The sequence below is a fragment of the Coturnix japonica genome, chromosome 1, assembly GCF_001577835.2.
Source record: "Coturnix japonica isolate 7356 chromosome 1, Coturnix japonica 2.1, whole genome shotgun sequence".
NCBI lineage: Eukaryota > Metazoa > Chordata > Aves > Galliformes > Phasianidae > Coturnix > Coturnix japonica.
In genome coordinates this window covers 63,314,429-63,328,122 of record NC_029516.1, presented here as the reverse complement: position 1 = coordinate 63,328,122, position 13,694 = coordinate 63,314,429, and the positions used below count along the sequence as shown (strand labels likewise).

Genomic DNA, 13,694 nt, shown 5'->3' with positions numbered 1-13,694 from the left:
GTCTCAGTTTCTTTCTGCCACCCGAAAAACTTTTACACTTCAAGATCACTTCAACATCTTACATTTTTCCCTACCACCTCCCCTGAACAGCTGAATTTAATAGATCAAAACCGTTTTGCAGGGGAAAAAAAAACAACATTCTTACGATCTCCCATATGTTGCAAACTAAACTACAGTGTATTGCAGTTTTAAGTGATTTTAGAAGCAGCACTTTCCAAAATGGAAAACAATTTCTGATAAGTACAGAAGAGGAAATAAAAATATCACTTGAGCATTCCATTAAAATACAATTAAACCTGCATCTATGTGCCACAGACTGTAATTAATATATTTTAACAGAATGATCAATTTCGCTTTCTCTCTTCTGAACACATTGCCATTTTTACCCATCTGTCACATCTTACCTACCTTTGACTAAATGCCTGAAATATCTTCAGCATTCTAACCATAATCACGCAGCCACATCAGGAAGGCCTCGATGCCAACGTCTTCCCCAAAATATCTGAAACTTGAGATGCCTCAATTCTAAACAACAAGCAGAGCCTGTTACACCCACTCCCAGACAGCACTATTCCTCATAAACTATGTCTGTGTACCTAAATTATTCATTTATATTGCTTGCCTCATCACTGATAAAGAAAAGAGCTCCAAATAGCTCCTGGTTACAAAATCATGGAATATCCATCATTATTAAAACAAATTTCTAAGCTATCAAAATCCAGCGCTCTGCAGCACGTCCACACACAGTGCTCTGTAAACTTTAGCACTGACACAGCAAGCCATGAAAAAAAACCACCTGCTCAAAAATCTACTCACTCTGAGACCTGTAAGAATTTTAGAATAGTATCTCCCTGCTTTATAAACCAATGTGTAAGCAACTGCACCTTAGACCTTCGTACTTTTATCTTTAAACCAAGTGAGGGAGCAGAAAGGAGAGATCAAATGAGGATCAGATATTTTACTTAGAAAAAATCCTAGTATGGTTTTGTCCAATAACTCATTTTTTACTCCCCATATATTTGCATCACAAGCAAGATATGGAATTGTTTTGTTTGTTTGTTTTTTTGTAGATATGAAAGGGGAAAAAAAAGAACTAAGAATCAAGTTGGTCATTTTGAGGCAGAAGAACAGTGATTATTTTCTGTGGATTTTACAGAGGATGAAATGAGCAACATAATATCTTGCATCTCTGCTGCTCTGTCATGAGTAAGCCATGCTCCCAACTTGGGAGGCGCATTATGTTAAACGAAGTCAATATTTTATTTTAATACAGCTTCATTTTAATTGATGTTCACCTCAATGACTGTAAAGATTTGTACAAGGTCTGGCAAAGTAAACATGAGATGATTCATCACTGGCAAAATGAAAGCACGTCCCTCTCATGAAATGGATCTATAAATCTTTGTTACATTATTTTACTGATGGAAACTGAGTTCAGTGAGGAATGAAAGAGACTATTATAGCTGCTCTTGAAAAGATGGAGGAGGAAGGCACTGAGAAGGAGACTAGGCTATGGATGAACTAGACTCCACGTGAAACGAAAATCAGCCTGTCTCCTTTTGCCCTTTGCCTACTCTTTGAAATTACTGCAGTTGCATGGAGGTCACCAGTTTTCCTGTCCCAAGCGCGCTCATTCAAATGCTCATACACATGAGAACGGAGTCAGAAAATGAGTATAACAAAGTCTCCTACTTTGTGACTAAAAAACGAAATGAGACAAGGAAAAGAATACAAGGATGTTATACACCTGTGGCTAAGCACTGTTGATGACACTGGACTACACTGCTTGAACAAGGGCATTTGGCTGCATGCCACAACAGTACAGACAGCTGCAGTGCACTGAAAAAAAGGGCCAAGAGGCTGCAACAGCTTTCCAGCTCTGGCATCTGGAGCATGTCATCTAGTGATGACATAGAGAATGAGGCCCTGTTGAGGTTACTTTGGCTGAGGTGGTGGCTGCTGCAGCTTACAATTACACAGCAAGTGCTCTCGTCCTTGACCCAGGATGCTCAGTAATAACAATAAACGAACAGAATAAATACTTCCCCTACACACACCCCTAACCCTCTTCATCCAGTTCCCATTATCTGAACAGAAACGTTGTATGAGAGCTGTTGTCCTCCGTGTAAACATGTGAGGACTGTATCTAATCAGTGTCCTGTTAGAGAAAAGCAAAAATAAACCCACAAGAGTCCGGCCTAGGCATATGTCACTTCAGCACAAATGGTCACAAATGTCTTTCTAGACTGATATTAATCTTTGGTCTTCCATTTTCTCTGATGGAAATAAAAGTTTCTGAAGTTCTAGACAGGCTATAACAAAAGAATGAAGAAGGAAATATGAATACAGAGACACTAGGGAAAAAAAAAAAAATTGTAAAAAGAAAAAATGAGGTTCTGTTCAGAAGGAATAGATTCCTCCAGATAATCAAAGCCAAACAAAAATCCACTCTCTGGATAATGAGTCTGGAGGCAATCTCATCCAAAAGGGCTTTTTAAAGATATCCAGGACAACGTGTCACTTAGAATAACAGAATGGTCATGTTTGGGAAAAGGGGTTTGATTGCCACTCTCTCTGCCATGTTGTGGAAAATGATAAACAGTGCAAAAAGAGATAAAATGCTCTCCTTCCACTTTATATGCCTGTTTTAGGACAAGATGACAGAATTTTCTCCTACAGCCCCGTACAGCTGCTTAGAAGCATTATGGAGATTCAGCGGCTAGGAAGAAGATGCCTTCCTTCAGCCACTTATATTTCTCCTGCTACGTCAAGTAAAAGACATACTTTTACCTTGCCATTAATGCCCAGTAGTCCACCTTTAAATCGAAATTCCTGCTGTTTTCCACAAGGTCAGAGCATAAACATAAAATAGCTTCTGCAAATGTTTACCTTACCAATAAACGAGGCAGGGATGCAATATTAGACATTAAGGAGGCAGCAGTATAACCTTTGCCAGATAAAGGGGACAATTCATTCATTTTCAGGTCTTCTCATTAGTTATGGTATGCTAGAGTAGAACAGAGGGCTATGTTATTTACTCACTCGGTTGCTCAATAGAAACAACATAGTACAGCAGAGCCTGTTAAGCTCCAGCCATGCTTCAGCCCAGTATTACTGGAACCACATCCTACAGAGAAGCAGATGTAGCAACGCTCAGGATCACACCTGCAAGAATGAAACTCAGCAAGGTGATCTCATGACAATACAAAACACACATGCACCATGTAAAAATAAATGACTGTAATTAAATAATAAGCACAGAATACATAGGTGCCCCATTCAGCAAGCGTAACGCACCTTGTGCACTGAAGGAATCTTGTGGAAACTCAGTGTATGACTAATGAAAACCATCAGTAGTACGCAGGCACAAGTGGGATTTATCTTAGTTCTAGGTGCAGCTAACATTCTTACTTTTGCAATAATAGTATGTTTTACCGTATACTGTGGAGGTTAGGAACTATCATGGAAAGCTGAAGCCTGACAATGCTCACTGATCGGTAATTAATATGGGTGCATGTATGATATCCTCATGCAGATAACACCCAGTCTGATGACACAGAAAAGACCTTCTGCTACAAATTCAAACATCTATTGTTATTTTGCCTTCCTGACTTCCAAACCACCTGTCTGGACTGTCCAATGCTTATTGACAATTAGAGAAAAACTCCTTATCATTAAGGACATTTTAGTACCCGTTCATTTCAGGCATCAACACTCATACCTCACTCTAGCTCCACAGCAGGATTTACAGTCACAGCAACATTGCTCAGAAGGAATCTCTGTGAGTTTTCAGACCAACCTACTGCTTCAAGAAAGGCATTAATGGTCACTAGATACAGTCAGCCATGACTGTTGTGTTAAGCCTTGAAAACACCTAAGCATGTATACTCTGTCACCTCACTGTTGTTCCTGCTTACCACATAGTTATCTATACATTATGATTTTACACAGAGCTAAAAAATAACTTAAACTTCTCTGGCAAATTGCTTCATGCTTTGTTCATCCAGATACGGGAACCAGTAGTGTGTGGTGCATTGTGAAGAGCACCAGCCTCCTTGGCCAAATACAGATAGAGAAAACCCTTAAAACTCAAAATTCTCTGGATATATTTTAAATCCAGGTATTCTCAAGTTTCTCATGAAGCACCTATGTCTTTATGCTCCTCTCTCTCACTGTGTTTACTGATAGTCCCCTGGTCCTAGACACTTTTGTGCTGCAAATATTTTTAAACAAAAGCTTTTGCACTGGCATCAAAATGGCTGTTCCCTGCTTGATTATACTACCAGTGTAAATAATGCTTAAGGCAGTTACATTTTTGTTATTGAGTAGAGGTTCAATCTGGTGCTGCAATCTTGCCCCTGAAGCCTGGGAGACTTACAGCATTGGTTTCTGAGACAAGACAGTGTCCCATTTCTTCTCTGCAATTAAAAATAACCACTGAGTTTCAGATAATAGTAGAGGTCAAAATATCCAAGTGCTACTGAAAATATTTAACTACACACAAACGGTGCCTACTTAAAAGGCCTTAGAGAATCGCACATTATAAAAACCAATCAAGCTTTCATGGTTTACTCTGCAACTAAAACATCTTAACCAGAAATATAATCCAATTCTCTACAGGTCACATATAAAAACACAGATGCCTACAGGTAATCACACTGAATTAATGCCGATTAGCATTCACTCAGACTGTATTCCAGGGTTCTCAAAGTACTTTACAAACACTGATCAGCCTTTTTCATAAAGGAGGGATATTGGTAGATTGCATTTATTTTTACACAGGGTAAATTAAGACTGAGGGTCAGGGCTGTAATCAGAAACAGGCAGGCAGGATCTGGGGCCCCAGTTTTTACATAGCTCACCTTCTAATTAGAGTTATGCATGTACAACAAACAGAAACTCTAATTGGGAGTTCTCCAATTAAACAAATCCACTAAGAAACCTATATGCATATTTTCAAAGCTGGAAAAGAAAACATTTTAGGATACTGAGCAAGCAACTTAGCCTTCTTATTGAGCTCTGACTGGTTTAAGAACTCTAAATTTTGAAGCCTTTACTGGATTTGTAAGCTTTTTATAAAGGACTGGCTTCATGATGCAAAGGCAATAAAAGATTCACCATAAAAAGATCACCAATGTTATGTACTTTTTAGTTTTTATCAGTATTGTGATGTATAAAGAAACATTAATTTCCCAGAGAGACTATGAAAACAGCTTTCTTTCCTGGGCAAATGAGGTATTAGAAACAAAAAGAAGTGCTGAAGAACAGTAGTGCTCATTAGGCACAGACTTGTACTCGGCCTTCAATTTAGCAGTCAGGCAGTTTAACCCACACACAATAGCTTTTTCTCTTCCTAAGTTTTCTGACCAGTGGCCTTGCTGATGGAACTTGGTTACTCCTACCAGGTTTTCTTCTACGCGTCCTTCTGACAGAATTATGTAGAGCAGCTTCTTATTGCTATTGTTGCTGTTTTCACTGAATATGACATTGCTTCATTCACCATTGCATGATAACAGACAGACAGAAAAAAGAGCAGTTTGGCTGGAGTAACGTGAGCATAACATCAGGCCTAATTCAACAGAGCTGGTGCAGGAATGCTTAAAAATGGCAAAAAGAGAAAACACCTTGTCAATCAAGAGAGGAAGAGAGAGACGGTCAACCCTATGGAAACCAGACAACATGCAAAGGCAGATTTAAACATCACCCCAGTTCCACAGACATTCTCCATAGAAAACTGGTAGAATTAGCAGGCAGGAAGGGAATCAGTGGATACCAACTACACTTGTCAGATTCTGGGAGGCATCTTCTTCAACCTTTATAACACTGTGGATAATTTAACGTCTTTGTAAGACACTCATTTGCAATGCTGTGAGAACTATGTCTTTTTGTTCAAAAAGCTTTCCCAGCCTAGGTTTCATCACAAAGACTCTCTCCCACATAATGTAAGTGAAGATCTTCAAAGGATTCTACAACACTTACCTTCTGGGACCATAACAGGGTGGGAAATGAGTTAGCACTGTGAAGCACATACCATAGAAGCTAAGATATAACCCAAAGAACTACAGAATCAGAAAAATAAGGATAACAGTAAATCTAAATGAATGCATGAGAAATGAAAAGTGATCTTTTTCAAGAGCAAAGGGTCATGTCAGACAGCCTAGAAAATTTGTGCAGAGTCACAGGATAAATGCACAAAGGGAAAGCAACACATCATATTTTACAGAAACATTTATGATTTGGTGGGTGGAAAAAAGTTTTTTTCAACAGATTTGTACAGACCTAATCAATCCAAGAAAGTTCAAATGATTTCTTTTTGCCTAGACTTAGTACTACTTTGTAGATAGTACTTTGTTTTAATTTAATTTATCTAGACTTTAATGAGACTTTGGTACTTTACTGCCTGGAAAATTATTACTGACACTAGAAATATGGTGTCTGGTTATGAATATTGCAATGAAGATGTGAAGTTGCCAGACATATTGTAAACAGAGCATAATTACAGTATTTACAGTTGAACATCAAAATGGGAAGCGATGCCAAGTGGCATTTCTTAGAAGTTAATATCGGGATTTATACCATCTAGTATCTTCCCAAATAATTTGGAAAACAAAGTGAATTGCATATCAGTTGAATACACAATAGACACAAGAAGGTGAACTACAACACAGCAGGTGGGAAGGTTGAAAAAAACACAAAAAACAACCAGCAATAGAAAGATTTGGAGGACTACAAGGAAGAGAGAGAAGGGTGCAGCTAAAAGGGAAGCTATTTAATATAGAAAAATGTAGAATAATAAGCTTGGAAAAAATTAACACCCATCTCAAGTAACCAAATGGGAAAATGCCAATTTTCATTAAAAAAAAATCCAAAAGATTTCACAGTTTATTCACACAGAAAATTCACATTGGGTTATATGCATCAGGTTTGACAACTTGTTTGCTACATTCCAGCCTGATGTGATTTTAAAAGGAAGAATAACATATTATCTTAAAAACATGTCTTTTAAAATAAATTTTAACTTATTTTAAATGTGTACTGAATGCTCATAAAAAAACTAATTTATAATCTTATTTGCAGAAATAACATCATAATTTAATGTCAGTGACACAGAAGCATGTGAGAGGTTGAAGGTGGGGGTCAGGAGGCCAAGGCCTACCTATCTCTGATACTTTAAGGAGTTTTAAGTGTTCACACAGTATAGCAGAATCCATGAAAGACTAGGCTGCACCTAATTTGTTAATTTTATTTAATTTAGAAGCTCAGCTGTACGTTGAGGAAAGCCACTACTGTATAAGGGAAAGTAGGATTCCAAGCGATGCAAAGGGAAAAAAAAAAAAAGCCTGAACAAATACTGAAACAAGCTTGCTGTGTTAAATGACTACTGTATACACTAATGAACCTTAAATATCATCTGTAGGACAGAAACTGTCAAAAGAATCTATCTTTGCAATAAAATTAACCTGTAATTATATAAACTTACTAAGTGTTGAAAACATACTTTATGACAGAAAAAAACCCACAAGGACTATATTAAAGAACTGCTCCTGGGTAAGAGTCTAGAGGAGCACTCTATCTTTCCCCCATCATTTTTTTATTAACAATACCTGTTCTGTACAAGCATATAATTTTGTCACAAGAGTGATTCATTACAAGACAATATATAAAACTTTATCAAATCGAGTACTACTTTTCTTCCTAACACAGCAATCCAAATATGGCTGAATGCATACAAAATGGCTGATGCGATAGCAATCAACAATATTTTTTAATGTATGCTGTAAAACCTGCTTACCAAGGGGAGCCATATATTCTGAATCCCCTCACGGTCACTTCAGAGTCTTGAAGATAGATGCAGTTTGTTAGAAGAGACTGTACATTTTCATAGCTCTCTGGCTTCAGCTTAGAAACAGAGGGGAAATAGTAAAAGTCCTGCTTGATTAAGTCAGCCATGAATTCCTGGTCAAAGGTCAATTCATGATTTCCTGCTATCACAATCTTGTATTCATAAGGCAGGCTACCTAAAACAGCGAAAAACAAACAAATTACTTGTTTTATGGAATATCCGATCAAAGAAAATAGGCAGACTCACAAACTATTATTGATTCCTATAATAGGCTCACATAGTCAAAACAATTGAGCACATTCCTACTCAGTATTACTATAACTCCTAGTGATTTTGAGTAAATGACATTGCTGTCTTCTTCGGGGCACAGAACGATTTAGCTTGCTTAGCATTATTGTGTTGAAACTACTTTCAACTCATCATCCTTAAATAACAGTCTGCAGACTTCTGCTCCAGTATTTACTTCCCTTTAATTGCCATTTGCATTGAAGTATCACTTACTGTGACAGCCATGACAACTCAGTGACAGAAATTAGGGTTCAAAGGAAACTGGCCACAGTGGTTGAAAAATTATCCCAGCTCTCATTTGCCAGCCCTGCGGTCATTGCCAGCTTGCACTGACAAAGTCTCACTAACTCAAGGCTTAGGTCACCCATGGGTCTGCTGCCCTCCCTGCCCCAGTTTGAAGACCAAGACTTCAAACAAGACAGGCCTTGGGCTTCACTGTCAGAACTTCACATCCCCCAGAGATTCCTTGCTTTTCTCAGCTCTTTTCTCACTGACTTCCTTGGATCCACGGTCTATAATTTAAAGTGACTCGTGTTTAAGATATTTTACAACTCACGGTTAGTGAAAAACCTAACAGCAATCTCATGCTGAAGGCAAGAGTACACATCCCAACAAATGTGTGTTCTTCTGTGAGCAACACTGCAAATGAACCTGACTCCACTTCGGTTGTCAGCGGAACTCTGCCCACAAAGCCGGGATCACCCTTCCCAGAAGATTACTGCTGAGTGCTTTATGAGTGTTTGAGAGAAAATGTAAAGCGCCTAGTAGCAATCTTGCCATTTTTAATTTCAAAACATATCATTTCTACATACATTCATCTTTAGTGATGAGCCTCAGCTTAACCCAGAGACAGGACATTGAGAGAATTTGTGTCACCAGCCCATACACAGTGGTAGAAGTTGGCATCGGTAGGATGAAAGATAAAATCAAACAGTGGGATTCATTGCTCCGGAAAGAGGAGAGAGTGGATAGCCCTAGCCCAGAGAAGTATATAACTCGGTGTCTTCTGAATGAAAATACCTGCATGACTCCTTTGTACAGATTTCAGGCATTTCTGTATTAGGAAAATGTATCTTACCATCTCGCCTGTTCATCCAATACATATGTGCTTTTATAAAATGTATTATGGGAAACTCTGTTGGGGTATTAATTATTGCACACAGATTCAATTATTTATGTAAAAGACTTCCTGACACATAAATACATTAATACTGCAGTTTTTGTTTCTGAAATGCTTCACATTTTGCAGATGCATACCCCCATTTCCACAAATTTTCTGTGTGCACACACACAAGCAAGTTTAAAACATTACCTACGTGCTGCAATACTGAAGGACATCTACAGGACTTAAAGCATCCTGAGGAAAAAAAAAAGGAGGAATAAAAAAAAGAAAGAAATCCTGTATGCCACAACATTGTTAGCAATTCCATTTCTATTCTGTTTTGTAAATCTTTTCCAGCTCATCTGATCCATCCATCTAGCAGCCAAGAACCTGTATGAGCTGGTTATAGTTGTTGCTTCCACTAATGTACTTATGTCATGTTGCTGTCTGTGGGTGTTACATAGGCAAATTAGCAAATTACTCTAAATGTACAGTTACATTTATTATAGTGGCGGCCAGCAGCACTGCTGTAGTTACAGGTCTGTCAATTTTTCAATTAACAACTCTGTTTTTGATGAGTTTGCAGCTCAGGTTTTTGTCGTTGTTTTTTTTCGTTTCTTTCTCTTCCTTTCATTCCATACCAGGCAGCAACTTGCTAAACCAATCTCTCTCCTTTGTCTCATCACTAGCTCTCTCTACCCTCTGTCTAACACACTGAGGTAATTTTTGCTGCTTGCACATAAATTCAACAGTATTTTATTTCAGTTTTGATCTTAGAAGACTTAAAACACGCTTCACTTTCTACACCAACCACTCATAGAGTACAAAGTTAACCTTAGAAGGAAATCTTTGAAACTTTGCTCTTGACTGGGTGCTTCTGTCATGAACTCTTTGTATAAAAAATATAAGACCCTCAGCTCTCAGATCACAGTATTGAGATATATATATATATACATTTCCCTGCTTCCAGTATGATGAATGTTTACCAACGCTAGCAGTTAGTCCGCATGCAGAAGGCAGCACTGAATACTACACATATGTGCATTAAAGGCCCAATCCTCCTACCATTAACCTCAAAGGCACCACTACCATCTTACTGTAGTCGAAACACAATCCAGTGTGGTGTGTGAATATAATCCTGACAAGTTTTGAGTGCCTTCTACAGCCTTAAGATCCACCAAGCACTATCAATATCTGATATTCACCTGAAAACTATCTTAGAGAAGCAACTTTCTTTCCTACTCCTGACCAACAGCATAATACCACCTTATATTTTGCTTTTTAAATGGTTTTGTATTTTCATATTCTAGTACATCCTTCCAACACAAGCACATGGTTTTCCAACCACAGGCACAAACTATGGCACACTCTATAGCTCTGGCTGAGACCAAGACCAGTCTCCAAGTCCAGTCTGTATGCAGCACAGCAGGAATTTTTATACGTGCCCATAGCTTGAGAACAACCACTTTTCCATCTATTACTTTTGTACACCAGCACTTGAATTCAGATTCTTCCAGGCTGACCGCTTGGTCCTGCACCTCGTAGTGGGTGCTAATGGCAAGCTGGGTATAAATAACTTCAGGCACACTCTATGTCCCTTGCTGAACAAGCTTAGCTAAGAATGTTGAATTCACTCTCATGAAAGCTTTCATAGATTTGGCAAGAATGATTCCTATCTAAGACAGTAGTAGCAATACAAACTAGCCAATGCAGGGGGTTCCCTTTGTCTTCTTTTTACAAATTCCATGAAAATAAGCCTTACTAAAGGCAGTGGCTAGCATTTTCATCTGCTGTTTTCTTTTTTTTTTTCTTTTTTTTTCTCTTTTGTTTTTTCTTTCTATTTCCAAAACAGTAATACACTAAATAGCAAGTTTCTTCCACTTGGCCACATGGCCACCAGTCATACCATCAGAGTGGCTTTGACTGTGTATAGGGCTGACTAAGAGCTCCAGGGTAATCGTGAAGGAGGTGGGGCCCCAGTGGTACCTCCTCAACCCTTCCAGTCAGGGGTCTAACAGCTCAGGTGGGAGTTATGCATCCCATCATCAGTCTCAGTATGGCAGAAGCTGAAAGCAGAGCTACCACTTTTATAGCCAAGGGACCCTTTCTGAAGAACAAGGGCTGCTGTGCAGGATGATATCCAGAGGTCCCCTCCATCCTGGGTGCCTGCAAGTCTACACTGGAAAACGAATGACAATTTTAAAGAGCCTGCAATGCTGTAAGAAATTAGATACTCATTCCATGTTGTGATTCTAATGAAACAAATCTACGGTGAACAAGCAATTTAACAAGGACTAGAAAGTATATTCCATTAACTTCCGTACAAGTTTCTCACATTATCCATTTAGCAGATGAAAAGGACTAAACACTCAACTGATAGCCAATTAACATTTGACGCTAGCATATGGGTTTGCTGATGGGCAGGTAGCACACTTTGTTTTACTATTAGAACTCTATGCATACAAAGATATTAAAGAGAACTTATGGCTGTCACAGGAGTTCTGCACACATATCCAGAACAAAATTAATTCCCCTGTGAAATAAGTCAGCAAGTGTGTAAGAAATAGATCTGCCCTTCAGGAGTGCCAAAAAGCACATGCAAGAACATATGCTATGGGAGTCAAAAATGTTTTTTCCAAAAAATAATAATATATATATATACAAAAAACAAATTTGGGGAAAATGTATATTTTTTCCATGCTTTCTTATTTTGATTAGTCAAATCAAGACAAGTAATTTTGCCAGAGTCCTGGGATTACCAAGTTCTTCACACCTGAAAAGCTTCTGCTAAAATAGCTCCATAGCCTAGAGAGAAAATACAGCTAGACTGGTTGGAGAATTTTGCCTAAATAGTTTTCTGTATTAAAATCATTCAAATACCACTTGGATGGAATGGGATATATCTGGAAATTCATGTTATGGTTTCTGACATTACCAAGGGAACAAAATGAAACAAAATGTCATTTAAAAATATTTTGGGGTGAATAAAAATTACACTTCTAAGCAAAAAAGTACTATTTTTTTTTTCTTCAATATGATTTTTTCCTCTCCTGGAACGCCTAATTTGTGAGAAATAAAAGAGTGTTTTTCTCCATAATCAATCTTTAGCCACTTCATCCTATTTGGATTTGGAATCAAGAGAAATGCTTAGACATCAAAATTCTGTCAGAAACATACTGGCTCCAATTCAGCCCTGGGTTTCAGGGCTTTCTCTTTCAGGACGCATCCAGTATTTGCTTTCTGCCAATTTGGAATGGAGCTCCAAGCAGTGATCCACTCTTTCAACCACTATCTTAACATGGGTAAACAGATTATCTCCCTTTTCTGCTACATGATTCTTCATCTTTTCTGCCTCATTTTTCCCTCTCCTTTTGTTTTTACAATTTTCCTTTGCATGCAGAAAAATGCCAGAGTCACACTGTCTTGCACTTAATCAGTAGTTACAAAGAGTATATTTTTCTTACTCTTTTTTAATACGACACCATTGCATTTCACAATTCCGCACCTTTGTTTCTCAGTATCCCTCTGAAAATGCCCAACAGATTTAAGTCATTTACTACAATAGGCAGAGGAGTAGAGGCCTCAAGAATAGTTACATTTCCCTGAGTTTTCTGGAAGTAAGTGCCTAATAAGACTCATGTACAGTCTGAAAGAGAGGCTTGAGAAGGAGGACAGCTCTTATGAGATGCCTAAGATCCCGCAGAAGGTCTGCAAGACAAAATCCAAGAAACCAAGCAGCAGTGGTTTTAATCCCAAAGCAACTCATCACACAAATAAATCTGCCCCAAATCTCCTGAATCAATGTATGTATGTCACTCCAAGAGCACTGCTTCCTGTTTATTTCCATGGAAACTATATCAGTTACAAAGAGCACAATAACACCATTTGCCATGCTCAAAAATCATGGTCATCTGGAACATGGCTTGTCTTTCACATTGCTGTTGCCACTGCTGAAATGCACCACCCACTGCCTCACTGTGCTCACAGACACTGTTTGGTATCCAGAAGCATTCAGCAAGTGTCGATGAATATCACTGGGCACCATTTCTCTGCACACAGAAATTCAGCGACAACCCTTTGCTTCATGTGCGCTTCCACGTCAGACTTCATTCTGTCAGACTCCCTCTCTGTTCCTGTTTGTCGCATGACAACAAAATACAATGGCCTATAGGTAGAAAGGTTCAACCTCTAGTGCCATACCACCAACACCTGCCTCTGAGATCATGGGCCAGATTAATAAAATAGCAAGCATTTCTTTTGGAGCAGCCCTAGTTTGTTATTTGAGATTTTTTTTTTTTTTTACCTGTTGAAAAGCCTGGGATATCTATCATACTTCACTTAGATATAGCCAAAAGATGTTATCACCTTGGCGGCTTCTTAACCAGATATGTGGGGCTTTTGTCAGTTGAGGCAAGCCCTCCTCAGAAAGTTTCTTAGCCTTTGTTTGCTTAATACAAGAAT

The 13,694-nt window shown here is 38.4% G+C and overlaps 1 protein-coding gene across 2 annotated transcripts in view; it reads right to left on the bottom strand.

Annotated features, from left to right (window-relative positions):
* The window catches only part of LOC107317376 (metallophosphoesterase domain-containing protein 1), a 48,922-nt gene that overhangs the window by 20,810 nt on the left and 14,418 nt on the right, over positions 1-13,694 (bottom strand). For both annotated transcript variants that reach the window (XM_032446387.1, XM_015869976.2), the window contains exon 3: positions 7,793-8,018. In XM_032446387.1, coding sequence (XP_032302278.1) covers positions 7,793-8,018 — 226 coding nt within the window. The remainder of the gene's footprint in view (positions 1-7,792; positions 8,019-13,694) is intronic.